Below are 24,671 nucleotides of genomic sequence, written 5' to 3'. Positions count from 1 at the left end.
TGTTTCTTTTGGCAAATAACCTGCCTCTTTAATGAAGTATCTGTCTTGAAGAATGATTGTTCTTGCAATTGGATTGTTTTTTCAGTCAGCAGCTCTCCTTTCTGTCGGGATTCTATATGAGGGATCGGCACATCCCCAAACAATGCAAATTCTTCTGGTACTTTCTCTAAACCTTGGATGATTATACTCTTCTGGAGGTTTCTTGGATCATATGTTGATCACGTGTTGAATAATCACTATGTATTATTGGGTAGTTGGTTTCGATATGTCTGGATGAGTAAAACTATTCCCCTTGTTCGAATATGTGAAACTTGAGTTCTTATGTCTGGTGCATTATTTTACTTTTATTGTTCTCCATCTTAGTTAGGAACGGAGGCCACTGAAAGCTAATTGGAATAGTGGGACAATTCATCTAAAATAAATTTGTTCCTCTGGGAGTTAAGTGTAGGGAAATAGCAGATTTATTTGTTTCTACTTAGTAGTTCTGGCTGGACTGCGTACACTTAACCTTCCCAGAATCCACTTTATGGGAATACACTGGGTATGTTGTTGTTGTTGTTACTTTGTAGTTCTGGCATTAAAGTGAAATTTGAAATTCAAGAGGGGGGAGGTTGAATTGAACTTTTTCTGTGAGTCGACTACTGGCTCCTCACAGTCGACTTGCCTGCAGATCAGTACACTTCAAAAAACAAATCAGATTTGAAATAATTAAGCAAGTAAATAATCGAATGTAAAGTAAAAAACACAGATTTATCCTGATTCGGAACACCAATGTGGCGCCTTCCCCTTGGGTTTCAATGTTTCCTTAGATCGTTCAATGTCGGGCTCAAGTATAATGATGGGAAACAAGTTCCGAAGACTTATTTTGTTCTTCAGATCTTGTGACACAGCTTCTGTTTGTGTTACAAAGTTGACTCGATCATACTCTTTATATAATAATTGTTAACTAAAAGTTACAAAGCTTTGTGAGACTAAGGTTGAGACACTTTGATATTCTTCTTGACATTGCGTAACTCTTGTCCATCATTAGTCTTCTTCTTTTAGTCTTCGGCTGCTACTCTTCGTAAGGAAACCCAAGAGATTTCTTCTCAATCATGGATTTGAATTGATTCCTTGATTGAGGAATGTCTGTATGATATGTCCATATACGGCTTTTACTCACTTCTATATCAGATATATCCATGATCTTTTCTTCCTTTTGTTCTTTGTAGTGATTGATGCTCTTCCAAGTTTCTTTGTGATCTTTTGTTCCTTTTACTTCGTTGTGATTGATCTGATTTGCTGCATTTCTGGGATCGAGATTTTCCTTCCGATTGCTTTCGTTTTGATTGATTCGCTTGGATGCCGCGTATCTTAATTTTGATGTGCTTCTATTTCTGGAGCCGGCTTCCTTATTTGCTTCATTCAGCAGTCCTCCAAAATCCTGCGAAGATCCAATCACTAGTTTGTCATTATTAAAACATGAACTTAGGAGGCTAACAATCTCCCCCGTTTTGATAATGATAAAAGATTGTAATCATCAGTCGAGTTCCTTGTCTACCAGCTTGCTCCCTCTGACTGGTACACATATCTTGAGTATTGGTCGACTATCGTTTATCGTCAGTCGACGTGCTCCCCTTGACTGGTAGGCATTTCCTATGTTCCTGTCTTTTTCTCCCATTTGGCATTATAAAAAAATGAAATAGTAGACAAGAAGCATATATATATAATCGATTAACTAGGCAGAGAAAAAAATAGTGGAGCAGATAGTGTGTAACAAATCATCTTACAACCCATCAACATAAGGGACAGAACCCCCTTTTGAATAAAATACAAAAAAAGGAGTCATCATTGCTCACCGCTTCTTGAGAAAGTAGGTCAGAGTATTATGCATGTTACGACAGAAGGTTGGATATGATATTTCAACGTTTTTGAAGGAGGAATAGGAATTCTGGACGAAAATTATACTCTTCTGGGAATCCATTCGGGTGAACATCTGAGTGAACAATTTTTCGCCTTCCTGTTTGAACCCATCAAGAGCCAACCTAACCATGCCTATGTCTGTGTTGGTACTTTGCATGAGGTCCAGAAGTTTAGAAGTTGACTCTTTCAACGACGCAACAGTATCCTTGATCTCCTTGAACCGATCCTTAATCTCCTCCAGGTCCTTCAAAACAGGCATCATAGGGTTAGAGACAGATTTGCTTACCTTGGGAAGTTTCGACCTTGCCCGAGCAGAATCTTTCTTGCACCATTCCTCTTCAACCAAGACATATCCCATACTTGCAAACGTTTTGGAATCATAAGTGGCAACAACCTCCACTGGGGTGTAAGTAGATAGATCAATGGAGTAATACTGAAGAATTCGAGTAATGAGCAGGCCATATGGTAAATTGGCAGAGGTATGAGCATTAGATGCACTTTCAAGCATGTACTCATAGATCCATGTTGCCCAATTGATTTTGATTTTCTTAACCAAACAATACAGTACAAAAACATCTCGACTGGTGATATTGCTCAGAGGTCCTTTTCGGGGAATCATTGTAGTAGCAATTATGTGAGCCATAATGCGAAACTTGAAACAAAGAGATAGGGGACCAAAACTGGTCGAAGCAGAGTCGGTGTTTGACAGAAATTTCTTGGTTTCTTCAAAGCTGGCCTCAAAATCATCGGGCCAGTTACCATTCATAAAATAGAGAACTTAGTATCAAAGGCATTCTTGAACAGAAAATCATTAACAATGATTCTCGTGCTAAGCACAAGAGTCTCGAGTTCACCACTATCAGGGGAGCGGCGAAGATTCGCATAAAACATGTGAACTGGATCCCCATAGACCAAAAGTCCACAAAGACGAAAGACAAGGGACAATTCTTGAAACTTAAAGAAGTGATTGATATTACAGAAACAGTCTTTTAATTGACGGAGATTGATAATGCGATCGGGTACAATGGATCGACCTTTAAAGACAAAAATTTGTCTGTGTGAGAGCATGTCCAAAACTTATGCATGTCCTCTCGAGGGAGGGAGAGCAAAAGGCTTGGCCGAGGTTTCTTGGCGGAGGGGGCTGGATTGGGATTAGGACGTTTCTTGATGAGAGTTGAATGAGAGTCTGTTGAGGACTCATCAGATAACTCAAAGAGAAGAACAGGGATATCAGGGAGGGGAGGGATTTCGGAAGAGCTTTGGACATGGTCGCCATTGAACTGGTTCTGGTCATGGGAGAGAGAGGAAGGTGAATTTTAAAGGGGGCAGATATGGAGATGAGAGGACTTTTAGGAGAACCAGAGGAGGATTGGGGGGAAGTATGCGATCGTTGGAAAAGATAGATGAGAAGCTAAAAAAGTGTAAGGGAAACGGTAACAGATGGAACTAGCTAATGTTGGGCTTCTTTTCTCTCTAGAGTTCATAAGGCGTTTTCTTTAGAATAGGTCTGATCAAGTATCTGTTGATGATGTGATATGTTGTGCTCACTTCTTCTGCCTAAAAGTGATCTGGGAGATTATGTTCTAATAGCATGATCCTGACAGTTTCCTGGAGGGATCAATTCTTTCGCTCCACTACGCTATTTTGCTGAAGAGACCGAGGTGAAGAGAAGTTCTGAGAGTATCCGTTCTGGTCACTATACTCCTCAAATTCCTTGTTTTCAAATTCTCCTTCGTGATCATTGTGAACGTAAGTGATGAGGATTCCAGCTTCTCTTTGTACCTATCTACAAAAACTCTCAAAGTTTGTGAAAGCCACATGTTTGTGAGCAAGAAACATTACCCAAGTAAAACGTGAGTAATCATCAACTATAATGAAAACATATCTCTTTCCACCAATGCTTGTGGTCTTGGTAGGACCAAATCGATCCATGTGGATTGTTGAAGAGGTTTAGTGGTAGAGACGACGTCTTTGACTTTGAATGATGTCCGGGGTTGTTTACCCAATTAGCAGGCATCACAGATGGGATCCTTTTCAAACTTGAGTTTTGGTAGACCCTTCACCAATTCCAGTCTGGACAACTTCTCAATGATATACATACTAGCATGTCCAAGTTTGCTATGCCACAACCAAGTATCATTGGTTTGCACAATGAGGCAAGTTAAGGTAGCAAAGTCAGGACTATTTAAGACATAAATATTATCAACGCATTCATTGATGAGAGAGATGTTTCTTTTGTCGTGTTTGATTGAGCAGTTTTCAGCTTTGAAGAAGACTTTGAATTCGGCGTTACACAGCTGACTGATGTAAAGCAGATTGTGTTTAAGGCCATCTACTAGATATACTTCAGTGAATTCACATGATGAGTCGAGTTTTACTGAGCCAACTCCAATGACATTGCCTCTAGCATTGTCACGAATCTGACTGATCCCCCATCTCTTTTCTTTAGAGTATAAAATCTCTCTTTCTTTCCGGTCATGTGTCTAGAATATGCGCTATCAATGACCCACATTTCTCTCTTATAGCTTTTGTGGACTTGTTCCTGCAAAACAAGAAGATTAATTTTGTTTAGGAACCCAAGTGGTCTTAGGTCCTTGCGAGTTAGATGTGCTTCCTTTGGGTTCCCAAACCCATACACTTTTTGGCTTATGCCTGCAGCTGTAGGATTTGTGCCCTCTCTGTCCACATATAAAACAGACAGGTCCTCGAGAGGAGAAGGAGGTCTTGGCTAATTTAAACGATTCTGATGAGGAACTTGAATTATTTTTAAAGGAGTTTGATCTCACGAAACTGTTCATTTTATTTTTACATTAAGTTATTCAAGAAGTAAGTCAAACTTTAATTTGACATGCTTCGATTTCTATTTGATAACTTCTTTGTTCCTCTTCGATTTTCGTTTAAATCGATCATCGCAACTCTTCTTCTCTTGAGCGAATTTGTTATATTTATGTATAACTTTTTGAAGCTTGTTAGTTATCATATCCAAATTAGATTCAAGAATATTACAATTATGACAACTGTGTAGTCTTTCCTCACTAGATTCACCTATTGCCATGAAGCACATATTGGTGGCTTCTAGTTCTTCTTCGGTTTCATCTTCATCACTCCAGGCTCCAAAATTTCGATTCTTCCTTGATGTTCTTTTTAATTCTGGACAGTTTTGTTTGAAGTGCCCAAGATTTCCATAGTAATAACAACAATCACCGTTTCCAGTAGAGTCATTATTTTTGGCTCCTTGGGATCTTTGCTGTCTCTGTCTCATGATCTGCCTTACTTCACAATTAGTGAGGGCCATTCCTTCATTATTGACATTTTCCAAAATGTCCTCTTTTTTAGTTAGAGCAGCGTTGAAGGCTACTGGTTTCTTCTTTTCCTCCTTATGGTACCTTTTGATATAATTTCGTTCATATGCAATGAGGTTACTTCGTAGTTCGTCATATGACATGTTGTGAAGATCCCTGTCTTCAAGAATGGCAGCCTTGGTTTCCCAAATTTTCGGGAGACTTTGTTGGACTTGCCGGCTATGTGGATAGATCACCCTCAGTGATTTCAGTTCGCATATGATCATGCTGAATTTGGCAAAAATTGGCTCAATGTTCTCATTCTCTTCCATTTTGAACAGCTCGTATTCACTGACCAAGGCAACAATCTTTGACTTCTTGACTTTGGTGGTTCCTTCATAGGTTACATCCAATTTGTCCAATATTTTTTTGCAGTCTCGCAAGTTGATATCTTGTCGTATTTTTCTCCACGATGATATGGTCAAAAAGGCATCTTAGCACTTGAGGACATGATTGGAAGCTAATACGTAAAGACTCGAGCTTGTGGGGCTGCCCAACCTAGAGAACACACTTTGAAGTGTGAAGGAGGCCTTCTAAAACTCCAAAGCCTTCCAAATAGCACACTCCAAGACCGCCCCTTATGATGGGCTCATTAAGGGCCTTTTGGTCTTTTTGTGTAATAAGTTTAACCTAGACTATAAATAGAACCTTTTAGGTCATTTGTCCATAGCTTTGATGATATATTTTGAGTGCTCTTGAGAGAGTCTTGCAAGTGTGGATTTCACTTGTGACTAGTGTGGACATCACTTGTGTTGGTAACTAGCTTAGAAGCGGTAGTTGCTTGGGGATTCCGGTTCCCTTGAGGTCTCCGTAAGAGTGTAGGTGTTGTTATTATATTTATTAAGGGTTTTGGTGTTTGATACACACCTTAGTTCTTAGTCATTGTAATAATCTATGTCACATTATCTATGTTTCTTTCTTGTAATCGTGTTCTTGTAATCTCAAATCCGTGGGTTGTTTGTAACTTGTTATTGTTGTTCTTCACGTATTGTTGCTGTTTTGGTGTTAATACGCCTTGTCATGTTGTATTCTTGCCGAGACTTGGTCTTTTTGGTCCTCGGATTCCCTTTGAATTTGTAGACTGTTTTTGGACTGTTTTGGTGCATTCCTTAGCTTGATTCGTATCATTTGGTATCAGAGCTAAGGCTGATTTTGTTCCCACTAGATCAATCTTGGGCTTGGTTAGTAAAAAAAAACGAAAAAAAAATGGTGTTCTTAAGTTTGGTTGTTCTTGGCCGAGAGCTGGTGTCATTGTTGCATCTTGGCCGAAACTTGTCTTATGTGTCTAGATCTAGAATTCTTTTGTTTGTTTTGAGTGTTCTAGTGTTAGGTTTCTTCTTCACTAACACCATTGAGTCAAGATCCAACTTGAATCCCTACTTGTGTTGTTGTTGTTGTGCGGATTCAAAGCTTGGCCGAAGTGTTGTTGGTGTTGTGTTGTGGATTCAAAGTTTGAACGTTGTTGGTGTATTGTTTGAATCCGAAGCTTGAAGGGTGTGTTGTTGGTATTGTTGTTGGGGATTTGTGTTTGAAGGGAGTGTTGTTATTTTGAGGTTCAACTTGAACCTTAATCTTCAAACCTCGTTGAAGGTTCTTGGTGTTCTTGACCAATCTTCATGTCTTGTGACAAGATGAACCTTCAATAGTGGTTGTTTGATCTTAAGACCAAGTGGAAGAGTGTCGTCTTTCTTGTTTGTCTTGAAACAAGTTCCAAAACTATACCAAAGTAGTAAGGGACAAAAGATCTTTCAAACGACTAGTCACCAAAAAGGAGTAAGGGACTTTTCAAGACTAGCCAAAAGAGGAAAGAGCCAACCACCCTTCAAAAAGGTGTTTTGCCTAAAAGGTGCAAACAAAGTCAACCTATTTTGAATGAGCAAAAGGCTCCAAACTTGTGCCTTCCCCTCCAAACCCGAAATTACTCTTCCACAAATTGAAAGTTGGACAAAAAAATTCAAGTTGGAAAACAATAATTTTCAAAATTCCGCAACCAATCCAAGGCTGCCACGCCACCATTTCCGCAACAATACAACAATTTTAGGTTCAAATCTTGGATTCTTAGTTTCTTATTGTTGATACTTAGTTTCGTTTGTTGACTCTAATAACTAATTGACAAGCTAGTACTCCTTTACTAGATTGTAAATTAGTTTTTGAATACGTTCTTCGTGTTAGCATTATTTTTGTGCTTTTCTCGTTTATGAATCATAACCATTCTTGATTCAAGTTCGGACAATATTTCTTGAGTCGTTTCGAACAAGAATCTACTTCTACCTCGAGCCACAATTGGAACCAACTAACCCTATTGGAGTATAAACGGGATACTAACACTTGTGAGGCCAATTGAATGACATTTCAAAAATGTGGGCTTGAGAGCTTGTGAAGATGTTTTCTTTGCTAACCTTAACTTGGTTGCTTTTTTTATTTTTGTTTAGTGTTTCTTAATAGGTACTATGGCATTGGGAAAGGTAACCATGAACGATTTAATAGCGACCATAATGAGCATGAAACTTGATGTTAATAGCCGATTTGAATCACTTGTAGAAAGAATGGAGAGCATGGAAAACTCCCTTTCCAAGAAGTTGGATAACTTGGTAAAGCATCCACGCTTTCCTAAATCCACCCTTCCTGCTTTACTAAATTGTCAAGTCCCCTTGAGTGGACTTGCTCCAAATGAGCTACAAGGTAATCAAACTAACTCTTGCACTCTACTAAATGAGGCTAGTTGCCAACTACGTGTGAATGATAGTTTGTCTTTACGTGAGCCGAATGCTCCTTCACTTTATGATGATAATGTTCAACTTGAGATTGTGGATACATTAGTTGATTCTAATGATGACAAAATTGATTCTTCTAGCAAGATCGATTTGTGTCCACCTAGTGTTGAAGCCATTGTGACAAGTGATAGTACATTGTCTTATGGAAGTCATGAAGATCAACCTTTGTGTGCAAATGGCGATGTTGAAAATGTTGGTCGATTGAATAGGAATGACCCTTTGTTGATGACCATGATAGTATAGAGGGTACAAATGATTGTAGTGATGATAATCTTGGAGAAAGGAAGTGTGTCCTAAACCCGTGTCCATGGACACTCCACCCATTTGATCCCGGTGATCATTTGAAAGATGGTGATGTTGATTTCTTTCAAACCGCTGTTGGGAATGACTTGTGTGCGTTGTGTGAGCATGATTACATTGATGGTAAGCTTGTTTTGTGTGTAAATCTGGTTTTATGTTCTCTACTCCACTCGGGGCTTAGGCAAGAAGACAAGCCAACTAAGGGCGAGGATGTTGGAACTCTTTTCTATGACGAATAGTCTTTCTTGGTGATTCCCAATCTACTTGAAAGGCCAAAGTTGTGTAAGGGAAGGGTCTCCAACAAAGATGAGTACTATAGAGGGGTCACTATCTTAATAAGACTTGGTATCCATGTGAGCCTTCATGAGCGGTTGATTGATTGCCATGGTTCCTCTAGCATTCCCCTTTGTCCAAAGCTCTTAAATGACCAAGTAATTCTTACTTTCTCGGGTTATACACCCTTAATTGATCATTTTGATGCTTGGTTATTTTTTGAGTGTGGGCAAACTTGGTGTGATGTTATTCATAATTGTTCTAACGTTAACCCTCATGCCATGAGGAATGTGTGCTTTCTTGTGTCCCCTATTGTTTTGCAAGGTTCGGATTCGAGGTCGAATCCTTTTCAAAAAGGGAGGATGATATGGGTCAAAGAGGCATCTTAGCACTCGAGGACATGATTTAGAAGCCAATTCGTAAAGACTCGAGCTTGTGGGGCTGCCCAACCAAGATAACACAATTTGACGTGTGACCGAGGCCTTCTAACACTCCAAAGCCGTCCAAATAGCACACTCCAATGCCGCCCCTTGTGATGGGCTCATTAAGGGCCTTTTGGTCTTTTTGTGTAATAAGTTTAACCTAGACTATAAATTGAACCTTTTAGGTCATTTTTCCATAAATTTAATGATATATTTTGAGTTCTCTTGAGAGTCTTACAAGTGTGGATTTCACTTGTGACAAGTGTGGACATCACTTGTGTTGGTAACTAGCTTAGAAACGATGGTTGCTTGGGGATTCCGATTCTCTTTAGGTCTCCGTAAGAGTGTAGGTGTTATTACATTTATTAAGAGTTTTGGTGTTTGATACACACCTTAGTTCTTAGTCATTGTAATAATCTATGCCACACTATCTATGTTTCTTTCTTGTAATCGTGTTCTTGTTTGTGTTCTTGTAATCTCAAATCTGTGGGTTGTTTGTATCTTGTTATTATTGTTCTTCACGTATTGTTGCTGTTTTGTTGTTAATACACCTTGTTATATTGTATTCTTGTGTTGTTGGAGTTGGCCGAGACTTGGTCTCCTTGGTCCTCGGATTCCCTTTGAATTTGTGGACTGTTTTTGGACTGTTTTGGTGCCTTCCGTAGCTTGATTCTTATCAACTAATTGCGCAAAGAAGTAAACTTATAACACATACATTAGTTTGGATTACCTCTTGTTGTTCTTTGTGACCTTGAAACTTTCAAGGTCTTCTATGTCAATATTGCTAGATTCTTTGTCTTTGTCCTTTTGCTTCTCTTTGAGTCCTAGAATTAGCTTTGGACCCTTCTTGATGACAACCCAGGCTTGGATGTCATTTTTATTGGACAAAGATTTTGAATTTATTCTTCCAATAAGAGTAGTGCTGTCCATTGAAGTACGGTAGTCTTGTGGAGGAGTGACCATCTTGAAGAACAGCACCGGGAATTTGATAATTTGCCGTTTGATCTTTGCTAACTTGCGGTTAAGCAACACTGTTGGTGAGACCTGCTCTGATACCAATTGAAATTCAAAGGGGGGAATGGATAATTTTCTGTGAGTTGACTACAGGCTACTCACAGTTGACTCGCCTGCAGATCAGTACACTCACAATACAGATTAGATTTTAAATAATTTAGGAAGCAAATAATCAAGCGTAAAGGAAAAACGTAGAGATTTATCCTTGTTCAGAACACCAATGTGGTGCCTACTTCCAGTCCTCTTAGGTTTCAATGTTTCCTTAGATCGTTCAATGTCGGGCTCCAGTACAATAATGGAAAACAAATTCCAAAGACTTATTTTGTTCTTTTGATCTTGTGACACAACTTCTGTTTGTGTTACAAAGTTGATTCGATCCTACTCTTTTTACAACAATTGTAAACTAAAAGTTGCAAAGCTTTGTGAGACTAAGATTGAGACACTTTGATATTCTTCTTGAAGTTGCATAACTCTTGTCCATCTTTAGTCATCTTCTTTTATAGTCTTCGGCTGCTACTCTTCGTAGGGAAACTCAAGAGATTTCTTCTCAATCAAGGATTTGAATTGATTCTTTGATTGATGAATGTAGCCGGATGATATGTCCATATACGAACTCACGTCCATATCATACTTGTCGGTGATCTTTTTTTTTCCTTTTGTTCTTTGTAGTGATTGATGCTCTTCCAAGTTTGTTTGTGATTGTTTCTTCCTTTTACATTGTGATTGATTTAATCAGCTGCATTTCCGTGATCGAGATTTTCCTTCCGATTGTTTTCTTTTTGATTGATTCGCTGGGATGCTGCAGATCTTGATTTGATGTCGTTCTATTTCTGGAGTCGGCTTCCTTATTTGCTTCATTCAGCAGTCCTCTAAAATCCTGCAAAGATCCACTCATTTGTTAGTCATTATTAAAACGTGAACTTAGGAGGCTAACAAAATTTGGTGTGGAGTGTATAAGAATATTATTGAGTAGGATGTGTTAGTAATGCTGAGATTAGTTATATTGGGATTATTTATTATCCACTCTTTGGTTTGTTTCATTAAGGGTAGTTCTGTCTTAAACCATACTTATGCATGTATCGATAACCCTTGTATAACTAATACTATGATTTGCTATGCATTAGTTATACACCCTATAATACTGAATAGGGTGTATGACTAATACGGGCTGAAAATTCTACCAAACAAAGGATTAAATAATATTATCACTAATACATGCATTATTTTCTGTAATACATCCTGCCAAACGATCCCTAAATGATTATAGATAGTCCATACTAGTGCTAGCAAAATGGATAAAATATTAGAGTATCCATCTGACCTGACCAGTTAAAAAGAGGTTGGATAGTTGATTTTTTAAAGAGCGGATCAAATATGAATCAATTTAGATAGCCCGCTTTATAAAATGGATTAGATGATCAAATACGGTTTACGAGGGCTAAACATGGGAAGAAGACTGAGATACCGTGCATTCTAAGAATTTTTAATAGTGTCTAAGCATATAATTTTATTTTAAAAAGAAAATATCAGCATTGTAATGTCTGAGATCAGTCCAAAGTTCACAAGTTAACCTTTAATAAGTCGATTTTGTTTCATTGGACAGAGAACAATTTTAAATCCTAGAATTGCTTTTGGAAAAGTTATCCGTGTTATTGCGCTCAAATATTTTTATATTCAGCATTTGTTTAAAATGTGTTTTAATCAAAATCTTGATCTTGTAAAATCATGGACGGAAGTATCCAGTTATCCGTTTATTCAACCCAAATTTGACCACTACCCAGTATGGGCGGGTCAGATTCTTTCTACTCTTTGTCTAACCCGTTTTCAACCTGCCCATATCCAATCTGCCCCATCCATTTGCTAGCACTTGTCCATACTCCATGCTGATCTTGCTAACATGGAAGCGATGGTTTCGTGTTAGGCCAAAATTGTAAAATAGTGTTAATCCAAGTTTTATGCATGCTTTTCATGAATTCAACCACTGATAACCAGTTTGCAGGGTGAAATTGGTCGTAGGAGTGGAGGAGATAATGTGCTTGAAAGGGAGGGATATGCAGTTGCAGCTGGGTTTTCACTGGGATTGGTTTCTTTGGGTATGATTGAAAGTTCACATGCATTATTATGGCTAATAGCTGTTTCTAAGTATTTATTTTTTTTAAAAACTGAAGGTCGTGGAGAAGATGCTCCTGGCTTCGTGGACTCTTTGGTTGATCGGTTATTCCAGTACATCGGTGGCAAGGAACCTCAAAATGTATATGCTTGCAGAATTTGTCTCCTGTTTTATGCGTTGAGATTCCAAAATTATGATTTACCACTAAAGTAATGTTCTCATTTTCTTTGAATAAATTCTTCAAACTGATCTTCAGGAGAGGTTCCATCTTTTTGTTCCATCTATTGATGAACTTAATCAGAGTGCAGGACAGGTCAGGTCGTCTTATTGCTTCACGGATATTATATTACTGCTCTTCTTATCTGACTTACAGATAGGTACCAATCATCCGAAACTGTATCTTTTCTCTTGCAGATAATGGACGGCACTGCAATCAATGTTGATGTTACTGCACCTGGAGCTACCATTGCCATTGCTCTTATGTTTTTGAAGGTAATTTTAGAAGTAAGATTACTTTTTCCATTGAGATAACCTCCTAGACAACTTTCTTCTCATCATTAATTTTGCTCTCAATCTATTGCAGACAGAATCAGAGTTGGTTTATTCTAGGTTATCTATCCCGCAGACACATTTTGATTTACACTATGTTCGACCTGATTTTATAATGCTCCGTGTCATTGCTCGGAATTTGATAATGTGGAGCAGGTAAAACATACTCCCAACACTTTCCAATCAGCAATGACATTTATAAGTTGCTTCTCAGGTTTAAATATGGTTTAATTTCCTCTAGAGTTCATGCATCTGAAGAATGGATTCAATCTCAAATTCCGGAGGTTATTCAAAATGGTGTGAAAGGCCTTGGTGATACCATGAGTGACCCAGATGAGATAAATGTTGATGCATTTGTTCAGGCATATGTTCACATAGTAGTCGGTGCCTGCATTTCTCTTGGTAAGCCTAAGTTCTAGACGACAGCTATTACCTCTTGTCTTTTGAACTCCAGCTTCTAGTTAAGTTGCTATGTGGTACTTTCGTCCATTTTAAGCCAGACATGTAATTCTTGATATCCAACAGTTTTACAAACTAACATACATAACAATGCTTTAAATGGTTTTGAATTGTGAATTTTAATGCATTACCAACAAAGGAATCAATAGTATTTAAGAATTTGAATGCAGTACCAACAATGGATTTAATACTGTCTTCAACCATTGAAATCATAATATGCGAGTCAAAAATAGCTCTTCACCACCTTTCTTATTAAAATGTGTCGAGTAATATGAGTGGAGAGTTCATATAAAATCACTGCTAAGGAAGGTTGCATTGAGTTTGGTGTGGGAGGGTGTTAGACCTGCTGTTACTGAGGTCTATAATCTCAGGAAGAAGGGTGAAAATAAGGCATAAATGTAACTGTTTTATTTTATTACTAGGTAATGGACCCGCGCTTTATGCAGCCACAGATAACCTCATTAAGCTTATAATTGATCCTTCAAAATTTTCAAATATTAAAGTGTTCACCAATGCGGTGGGGGTTATGGCTGAACCCCGACCTATCAGTTATCGAAAAATTGTACACGGAGGAGGGCATACATTTTGGACTCCATTGTGACTGTTAGAATGATAGGGATTCATTGGAAATAGATTCTGCACAAAAAAGATCTACCATACACTGGTACAATTCGACTATAAAAGAAGACTGCACAAAAGATCTTAGATTCATGAATTCACATCATTTAGCAAAAAATAGTTCTTCCTTGGCTTAATAGTAACCTACAAACATACAGGAAGGGAGTTCTCATGAGAGATAATTTGAGACCTTCTACATTCTCCCAAATTAGTTAAGAAGTCTGCAGCCATATTACCTTCTCTGGAGATATGGAGATAAAGAAAATTTGCAATTCCTGATGAGGTGAATGTAAATGTGAGAAATAATGGAGAAAATGTTATTGAATTGTGTATCTACATAATTACATTGAGAGCCTATTTATAGGCACTACATTACAATCCTTTTTCAAGTAGGATGTTATATACCATTCCTATTCCTACTCATATTCTAACAGGTCCCCCTCAAGCTAGTGCATACAAATAATATGTACCTAGCTTGTTACAAATGTAATTAAAATCAAACGAACTGCTCGGTAATCGAATTGTTAGTCCTAAACAAACTGCTCGATAATCAAACTGTTAGTCCCTAACAAACTGCTTGATAATCGAACTGTCAGTCCCAACAAGTCATAAATGACAGCGGGCAGCTATAGGAAAGCTCTAAACGCAGAAAAAGCGCGAAGATTCAATATATGACTTGGAAGGTCATCGTAGTATTTTATTATTTAAAGTTAAATGGAATTAACTGTTAAAAATTTGTAAAAAAGCATAAATACTATTCCTCCTCGTTTATAATTGCACCACGTAACCGGGCTGAAGTCTCTGTTATATATATATATATATAGGGAGAGATTATTATGTGTTTGTATTTGTTAGGATTTCTTGTGAAGGATTGTCACAGGGCGATAAATAGAAAAATCTGAATCAATTGCCTTTGACTTTCCCTTGCTTTTGTTATAATTCTTAGAACGACCTATTTTGTTTAAAGATATTTGCTATATAAATTCAACTCGTTAAAGAAAGGTTGAAACCTTAGAGTTCTTTGGGAGAGAACTCTGATCTCTTGATGCTGGTTATAATTTTGTGTAAGTTTTTGTTCCTCAAATATCTCCTTAAACATCTCCTTAAACAGAAGTCTTTATTGCAACAAATAGGAAGCCTAGGCCTTATGAAACTAGGAAACGCAGCCATATTCTAGATGAATAATGACAACTTACATAAATCCTATTTTAGAATAATAAATAAAGCTACTAATAATAAAAGTAATCTATTAATTTAATTGTCCTTCCTTTGGGCATATGCCTTGCCCATAAACGCATCCACGAATTACCCCCCCTCGTGTTGAAAGAGCTTGTCCTCAAGCTCGAACGATGGATAACCTTGTTGAAAAGAGTCTACATCCTCCCACATAGCTTCATCTCTGGCATACCTGACCATTTTACGAGAATCTCCTTTGTACCACTATTGACGCGAGCTCTAGTGACAGCAGTAGGGAGAGGAACTACTTGGCGATCCTCGAGTGGTGGTTGCTTTGTAATAGGTGGCGCCTTTGAATGCCTTTAAAAGGGAAACATGAAAAACATTATGGATTCAATTGTCACTTGGCAAATCCAGCTCATATGCAACCTGTCCAATTTGACATAAGATCGGAAATGGACCATAAAATTTAAGGGACAACTTATTGTAAATACTCAATCGAGTGGAGCACTGTCTATAGGGATGTAAACAAAGCCACACAAGTGTCCCTGGAGCAAATTCTACATCACGATAACCTTTATCATAATATTCCTTTATTTGTTGTTGGGCTTCCTATAACCGATTCCAGATATCACCCAAAACGTTATTACAATCCAACAATGCACTCTCAACAACTTTTACCCAACTTGTCCCTAGTTTATATGAAAGCAAATGAGGCGGGTCATGACAATAAACAATCCGGATTGTTGTTTGCAATGCTGAATGAAAAGATGTGTTTTAACAAAATTTCGCCCATGGAACCCAATCAACCCACTTTCGAGGATAATCACCAACAAAGAAACGAAGATACATCTCCACAATACGGTTAACGACCTTCGTCTGACGATCTGTTTGTGGGTGGTAAGCAAAGGAGAATTGTAATTTAGCACCATTCAAGCAAAATAGTTCCAAAAAGTGCTAGTAAAAACCATATCTCTATCACATGTAATAGTTTTTGGTATCCCATGTAAGCGAACAATTTGCTCAAAGAATACTTGAACCACCTGTGCAGTCGTGTACGGATGAGCCAATGGCATGAAATGAGCATATTTCGAGAACCGATCCACTATTACAAACAAGATCGACTTTCCCCAAGACTTGAGTAAGCCATTGAGATGTCTACCCTGATAGCTGTAGAGGTTGTATTAATCCTGCAAGACTTAAATGTTCTGATTTATTGCGTTGACACACCGGGCAGGCAGTGGCATGTGGCAATGTTAGTTTTCATACCTTTCCAGTAAAAATCCCCGCGAATTCAGTGCAAGGTTTTGTATCCCGGCATGCGCACTATCATGATAGGTGTATAGTACAGTAGGTAGCAAATTGGAATTCTGTAAAAAGTAGATGCGACCTTTAAACAAAAGTAGCCTAGCTTGTCCGAACTCAAGTCTCCTAGCTTGACCTTATCACACAAACTCGATAGTTCTGATGATCCCGCAAGCTCCTCACAAATGGTGTCCAGTAATGTGCTACGAGGGTAGCTAATAGCATTCAAAGAAGGGTCCTCAGGTGTAGTTCTCAATAAAGTATCCACAACTTTATTGAGATAACCAACCTCGTATACCACCCATGAGTTTGCTCAACCAGTGTTGTTGAGGGGGTGTAGTAAGTTGTTCTAGCAAGTATTTTTGGCTGTAATGATCCTTTCAGATAAGAAAGGGATGCCCCCACAAGTATGGCCGCCAATGTTGGATTGCTTTAGCAAGGCCAATCAGCTCCCTTTCATATGCAGCTAATTTTTGGCGACAAGCTGCCAACTGTCGGCTGAAAGTTACTATGGGCTGACCGCCCTCTTGCAAAACAGTTCCTACACCACCTCTTGAAGCAGCTTATTCTACAATGAAATTCATATTAAAGTCGGGCAACCTTAGTATTGAAGTAGAGGATAGTGCTTGCTGAAGCTTCTAGAATGTAGCTAGGGTCGAGTCGTTCCACTAGAAGGAGTTTTTCTTGAGTAGACTAGTCAAGAGTGCTGTCAAATTGTCTGTAGTCACGAATAAATTTGCGGTAGTAACCCACCAATCCCAAGAATCCACCAAGAGAGGTAATTGACTGAGGTTGAAGGCCAATCTAAAATTGCTTGCACTTTGCTCCTATTTACCTCCACACCTGTTGCTGAAATAATATGCCCCAAATAAGCTACTTGAGTTGTACCAAAGCAATATTTAGATCGTACTTGAGTTGTTGAACCAAATGTTCCTACTACTACTTTAAATTAAGATATCTTCTAAGAAAACCAACACAAATTGGCGTAAGTACTCATGAAAGACCTCATTCATTAAAGCTTGAAAAGTGGACGGGGCATTAGTGAGCCCAAACGACATGACAAAGAACTCGAAGTGCCGATGATGTGTTTGAAAGGCTGTCTTTTCCACTTTTGCTGGAGACATACGGACTTGATAGTATCTAGACTTCAAATGCAATTTAGTAAAGAACTTGGCCCCGTGTAACTCGTCCACTATTGGAACTGGGAACTTGTCTTTTATTGTTTTAGCATTCAATTCACGATAATCAATACAAAGGCACCAAGATCCATCTTACTTGGATACGAATAACACAGTTGAGGAAAAAGGGGATTTGCTTGGTCGTATAAATCCTTGTTGCAATAGCTGGTAACATTGCATCTCAATCTCATCTTTTTGTCGCTGAGGCTATTGATAAGGATGAACAACTACATGGGTTATCCCGGGCAACAAACTGATGCGGTGGTCACATTGTCTCAGTGGTGGTAAACTCATAGGTTCCTGGAATAAATCATCGAACTCGATCAAAAGTATTTTAATCATTGCTCATCCGTAGTTGCTTTTCTTAACAAATGCAAAAACTTCTCACAATACTGTTGTTGTCCCTGAAGCAAAATTGATTTACCTTTAAGCAAGCTCTGCAAAATCCCTAAGTATAGGACCCAAGGGCTGTAACCACTTAACTCCCATAACAATATTGAATCCGTCCAAAGGAATAACATAAGAATCTACAACAAAGCAATGGTCATCAATGAAAATTGTTACCCTTGGTCTCTCCATTAGCAATGTCGATTTTGATATTGTGCTAGGAGAAAATATTAAGGATTAATCGACTCGCAACAGTATAACTTATAAAGTTAGTTATGGGTACTTTCAGAATCAATAAGACTGAGCATGTGTTGTCCGTTAATAATTGCAGGCAATTGCATAGTCTGTGCTTGTCTTTGACCTGTAATAGCATGTTAAGAAATTTCCGAGTAATCCTCCAGAACTTCTGGTATCATCTTGTCAATTGAATCATCTAATTCCAGAGTTGTTTGCACTGGTGAGTGGCTGAATATTGTTCGTCACAATTATAGCATAATCCCTTAGCTCTTCTCTTCACCATTTCTGTCCGAGTTAATCGTGTGACAAAAGGGGTTTGGTTGCTTGTATGATACTAGTTGAGAAAGTTGAACTAACTAAACTAGTAGTAGACTTTGCTGAGTTTACCATTCTGCTTAGGCTTGTTTCGGACTTCCATGCCACCTTGCCATATTATTGACTTTCTGCAATTGTTGTTTATGTTCAAAAGCCCGAGCTAAACTCATAGCTGATGATAAGTCAGGTGGTTTGAGTAGTCGCACGTCCATTCTAATTGAATTATCCAAGCCTACCATAAATATTCCCATGTGCAAGTGTTTTGGAATAAGCTCATTAGCCCTGACCAACTTTTCTTGAAACTGACGTTGATAAGCTTCAACTGTACTAGTTTGCCAAAGCGTGACCAATTCACCCACGAGGTTGAAAGTTCAGGAGGTCCAAATCACTAGAGACCATGTTTTTGAAATTCCTCCCTATTCAGTGGGCCTTTCGCTCGTTTAAACTGATAATACCATAACTGCGCTTCTCCCAACATGTGAAACCCAACCACTCCAACCTTTTTTGCTTCGATTGTGTGTTGATTTTCAAAAAATTGTTCTCAATGATGTGCCCAAATATATGGGTCGTCGGTACCGGCATAAGAAGGAAAATTCATTCTTGCATCCTTGCTATTGTTGAATGGGAATTACCACTTGTTGAATGATTTTGGTCTCCTATGGTTAGAATAGGCAGAGTACTGCCTTTACTAGTAGAAGTTGATTTATCAACCGTCGGGCTACTCGACTCAGTTCCACGAGTTGCTGGTTTTATGGATCCAATTTTCATTCTCAGAATGGTTCTTAGATGACTTGAATAATTCTTTCGCCGAGGCGTTGTTCATAGCTGTAAGTTTCGAGTCCTTTAGAATTTCTGTAATCTCACGTTCTTCCAATCTGGAATTGATCTCATCGTTTATTGTGTAAGGTTCTGATACCAAATTGTTAGGATTTCTTGCAAAGGATCGAGTCACAGGACGATTACCAGGAAAATCTGAATCAATTGCCTTTGACTTTCTCTTGCATTTGTTAGAATTCCTAGTGCGACCTATTTTGTTTAAAGATATTTGATATATAAATTCAGCTGGTTAAAGAAGGCTGAAACCTTAGAGTGTAGTGGGAGAGAACTCCGATCTCTTGATTCTGGTCGAATTTCTGCGTAAGTGTTTTTTCTCTCCTTAAATAGGAGTCTTTATTACAACAAATAGACAGCCTAATACTTATGAAACTAAAAAAAAAAGGGGTAGCTTGGTGCACTAAAGCTACCGCTATGCGAAACACAAAATCCTTATGAAACTAAGAAATTAAAGAAGATTGTGCACAAATTTAAGAAATTAAATAAGATTTTTGACATGTAAGCCAAATGTACACAAAGTACCAAAAGTATCATTAGAGTTCACATGTTATGCCATTTTAAGTGAGTGGTGGTAAGGGTTCCAATAAGTCATGTCCTTAAATGTAAAATGGAGGTATTAAAATTAAATAGTTTCCAAAAAGTGAGAGGTGTCATTCTTGTTTGACAAATTAAAAAAGAAAGGATGTCGCATAAAATGGGGTAGAGGGCATGCAACATATGATGTGTTCGAACTTTGTTGCAGATTTTTGATATTTTTAGAGGAGAAGGGTAGAGAGGTGGGTCCATTATCCATCGAGTTGTGCGCCACTCGCCATTGAGGATTTCTCGATTATTAAAAGAAGGATGGGATGGAGGGAGTAGTATTTTAACTCGTTCCTTCCACATATCTTTTTGAATGACTTTCTAAATTTTCATACTTTTATTTTTAAGATTCTATATCAGATTCCATACCATATAATCTGTTTAAACAATTTCTCTTAAACTCCATGAACTAAAACAGGTGGAGATATGAATATTCTTGAAAGTAGGAGGATATAACTTTTAGCCTCTGGTCGAAATGCAAGGTAAAGCTGCGTATAACACACCCTTATGGTAGGACCCTTCCCTGGAACTTGCCCATAGCAGGAGCTTTAGCGCACCGTGTTGTCCTTCTAAGAGAATATAGCTTTTATAGTATCATGGAAGTTGGTGGATTTGGTCAAATACTCTTTGCATTATGATAGTGTTTCAATACATACCAACTATAGGAGCTTGAGAGGAATGGATAACTGATACGAACCAAAATACGAAAGCAGAAAACACATGAAAACGAGGAAAAATCAATGGAAAACGAGATAAACACGTAAAGGATAAAAGGGATAGAAAAGATAGATAGATAGACACAAATGATAAGAAAAAGGACAAATGAAAGATGTATCAAATCCAACGACCTCCCTTAATATTACCACGAGCACCTAACTCCTGCGTAGACCTCAGGGGAATCGATTCCCAAGAAACCCACGTTTCCAAACAAAAGATCAACACAAGCTAATCCAAGCTTGCCTCACACTCTCAATAGAGTTTACATTCATAATTCATCAAAAGCTTCTAAATGAAATGTCTAAGGCATCTATTTATAGTATTTGTCTTTGCGAAAATAGCCTGCTACAAAAATAGCCCAAAAGTGGCTATTTTGAAAATAACCCACAAGGGCTCTTTTTATTCCTTGTGTCATGGCTTTCCTCGATTCCAAGTTATCTTCCAAACATGACATTGTTTTATTAGGAGCTCGAAGACGGGCCTCCGAGCACATTCTTGGATCCTTAGGGTGACCATGTCTTGGACCTCTTTATGTTGGCCTCGAGTTGTGTTATCAAAAATGTTGACGCCCATTTGACTTGTATCATTCTCCCCTTCTTGAAAAGGATTCAACCTCGAATCCAAACCTTGCAAAACAGTAGGAGACACTAGCAAATACACTATCCTCATGGCATGAGGGTTAGGGTTAGCACAATTATTGAAAACATCATGCCAATGCTGCACACACTTAAGATATAACCAAGCATTGAAATGATCAATTAAGGGTGTGTAACCCCAAAAAGTAAGAGCTACTTGGCTACTCAAGAGATTTGGATAATGGGGTTGGTTAGAGGAACCATGGTAATCAATCAATTGCTCATGAAGGTTCACATGGGTTCCAAGTCTAAATTAGCACATAACTCCTTTATAACACTCATCTTTGTTGGAGACCCTTCCTTTACACAACTTTGGTCTCTCAAGTAGATTAGAAATCTCCAACAAAGACTTTCCGTCATAGGGATGAGTTCCAACAACTTTAACCATGGTTTTTTTGTCATCTTGACCAAGCATCAAGTGGTGTGGAGAAGAACCACCACATTTCAAATGATCACCGGGATCAAATGGGTAGAGTGGCCAGGGACATGGGTTTCGAAAACACTCCTCTCCCCCAAGAGTACCACCAATACAATGAGTTATACCCTCTACACTTGCATGAGCATCAACAAAGGCAAATAGAGGGTCACTCCTATTCAATTGACCAACATTTTCAACATCATCACTTACTTAAGGTTCATTAAACACATCACAAACATCCTCAAGTGGTGGATTGGATTCACGAACAAGTTGGTCCACATAATGTCCACAAGACAATATACCATCACTTGTTACAATGGCTTCAACACTAGGTGGACACAAATCGATCTTACTAGAAGAGTCAATTTTGTCATCATTAAGATCAACTAGTGTATCCACGCTCTCAAGTTGTACATCATCATTATGAAGTAAAGAGACATTAGGCTCACCTAAAGATAAGCTATCAAACACACTTAGTTGGCTACTAGCCTTATTTACTAGAGTGCAAGAGTAAGCTTGGTTACCTTGAAGTTCATTTGGAGCATGTCCAATTAAGGGAGCTTGAGAATTTGGTGGATTGGGAAGGGTGGATTTGGGGAAACTTGGATGCTCTATCATGCCATCCAACTTCTTCGAAAGAGAGTTTTCCATGCCTTCTATTCTTTGATTTATATCTTGTTTCATACCCATTATGGCCGCCATTAAAGCTCCCATCGTTATATTTCCCGATGCCATAGTACCTAATAAAAGAAAAGCTAACAAAACGAAAAAAACAAGTTAAAAGTTAAGGAATCAACCTCATAAGCTCTCAAGGTTCACACCTTTGTTTGTCACTCAATTGGCGTCGCAAACGTTGATAGATTGTTTGTATTCCAATGAAAATGCTTGATACCAATTGTGGCTTGAGGTCGGAATGTATTCTTGTTTGAAAGACTCAATTACATAAAAATGACGTACGAACTTGAATCAAGAACTAACAACGAAGTGAAAAGACAAAAGCTAGAAATAAATAGGACAATGAAAGAAAAGGACTCAAGAACTAATTCACAACTAAGTAGGTTGATTACTAGTCGTTAATTAGTGTTAGAATTAAAGAGAAGAAGTTAATGAATCAAATAAAAGAAACTAAGAATCTAAAATTGAGCTTATGAAAATTCAGTCCAAGTTGATGACTTGGTTGGCGACTAGGAAGGTAGTCTTCACTTGGTTGATGACTTGTCAACCTTGTCGTCAAACTTGGACACACAAGGGGTTTGGGCTGCCTTTAGGTGATGACTAGGTTGATGGTTTGTCACTGAGTTGACGACTTGTTCGTAGTCGTCACCTTTAGGCAGTGTAGTTGACTACTTGGTGTGATATCTTGTCACTGAGTTGACGACTAAGGTTGACGACTTGCTGGTAGTCGTCACCTCTAAGCAGTGTTGTTGACGACTTGGTGTGATAACTTGTCACTGAGTTGACGACTAAGGCTGATAAGTTGTCACTTCGTTGATGACTTGTCAACAAAGTCGTCACCCTTAACCAGTGTGCATTTCTTGCTTTTTAACGTGTAAGGAAGAGGTATTGAGGGTCTTCAACGTTTTTCTCCTTCTTTGGATGATCTTGTTAGCTTCTTAGGAGATTATCCAAGGCGTTGATGCTTCAACAATGGATCATTCAACTCTTGATAGCCTTGAATTCTTTGTGATCTCTTCCTTTGTACTCTTCTTTGTCTCTTCCTTTAGAATATTCCCTTTTGATGTCTTTTGATTCTCTTCACTCTTTGGAAGAATGGAATATTCTTGGGAATAAACAAGCACAACACTCTTCTCTCACTTCCCTTTTGGATCCAACACACCTTTTTGAATGTTCTTCTTCAACAATATTTGAAGAACATGAAGAACACCAAGAACATTCAAAATTAACCCTCAAGCAAATGACCTCGGAATATGATGAAATTCAAACTCCAAGCTCATTTCAACCTCCTGAACACAATCCACACGTTTACAAGCCCAAATTCGCACCAACAAAAACCGAAATTGAGAACCCACCTTCAAGTTTCTTCAATTCAAGCTCCAACAATAGTAGATCGCTCAAATCCTTGGATTAAGCTCAAATTTTAGATTTCGACTCTAATTGTGTTAGGAAACTCAAATCTAAAACTAGAAACACAAATAGACACAAAAATCAAAAACTCAAAAGTTGACCTAGGGACAAAAACGGGAATACTTTTTTTTTTTTTGGTGATTTTTCGATTTATCAACAACGCGACCTAAGATTGACTTCGTGGAAACGAAATCAAGCTTGACTCTGATACCAAATGATACGAACCAAAATACGAAAGCGGAAAACACATTAAAACTAGAGAAAATCAATGGAAAACGAGATAAACACGTAAAAGATGGATAGAAAGATGATAAGAGAAAGGACAACCGAAAGATGTATCAAATCCAACGACCTTCCTTAATATTACCACGAGCACCTAACTCCTACGTAGACTTCAAGGGAATCGATTCCCAAGCAACCCACGCTTCCAAACAAAAGATCAACACAAGCTAATCCAAGCTTGCTTCACACTCTCAATAGAGTATACATTCATAATTCATCAAATGCTTCTAAATGAAATGTCCAAGGCATCTATTTATAGTATTTGCCTTTGCATAAATAGCCTATTATAAAAATAGCCTAAAAGTGGCTATTTTGGAAATAACCCGCAAGGACTCTCTTTATTCCTTGTGTCATGGCTTTCCTCGGCTCCAAGCTATCTTCCAAACATGACATTGTTTCATTAGGAGCTCGAAGACGGGCCTCCAAGCACATTCTTGGATCCTTAGGGCAACCATGTCTTGGACCTCTTTATGTTGGCCTCGAGTTGTGTGATTAAAAACGTTGATGCCCATTTGAGTTGTATCAATAACTATGGAAATTGAAAGTAGAAGAGGATGTGTTAAGCTGTGTTCCTGAAACAATTGGTACTATGAAACTTGACAATTTCGCTCTGTTCATTTAGTGAACTGCATGGGGCTGGGGCTATTGAACAATTCGAAAAACCTACTCTAATACTATGCTGAAGTGTGGGATCATCTCATCTGAAAACTTAAGTCCTTAGAGAGAACACATTTTTATTTACTTAATTATATTCTCAA

At 38.2% G+C, this 24,671-nt stretch overlaps 1 protein-coding gene across 1 annotated transcript in view; it reads left to right on the top strand.

Annotated features, from left to right (window-relative positions):
• The first annotated feature begins 37 nt into the window (after positions 1-37).
• LOC124890631 (anaphase-promoting complex subunit 1-like) overlaps positions 38-24,671 on the top strand; it is a 64,285-nt gene continuing 39,651 nt past the window's right edge. The window contains exons 1-9 of the mRNA XM_047402425.1: positions 38-157; positions 12,026-12,119; positions 12,195-12,277; positions 12,393-12,449; positions 12,551-12,628; positions 12,720-12,841; positions 12,927-13,101; positions 16,628-16,747; positions 18,179-18,265. Of these exons, the coding sequence (XP_047258381.1) occupies positions 53-157; positions 12,026-12,119; positions 12,195-12,277; positions 12,393-12,449; positions 12,551-12,628; positions 12,720-12,841; positions 12,927-13,101; positions 16,628-16,747; positions 18,179-18,265 (921 nt within the window). The 5' untranslated portion in view covers positions 38-52. The remainder of the gene's footprint in view (positions 158-12,025; positions 12,120-12,194; positions 12,278-12,392; positions 12,450-12,550; positions 12,629-12,719; positions 12,842-12,926; positions 13,102-16,627; positions 16,748-18,178; positions 18,266-24,671) is intronic.

Source organism: Capsicum annuum, unplaced genomic scaffold, assembly GCF_002878395.1.
Source record: "Capsicum annuum cultivar UCD-10X-F1 unplaced genomic scaffold, UCD10Xv1.1 ctg2113, whole genome shotgun sequence".
NCBI lineage: Eukaryota > Viridiplantae > Streptophyta > Magnoliopsida > Solanales > Solanaceae > Capsicum > Capsicum annuum.
Note: the sequence above shows the minus strand (reverse complement) of the source record. Positions and strands in the feature narration are given on the sequence as shown.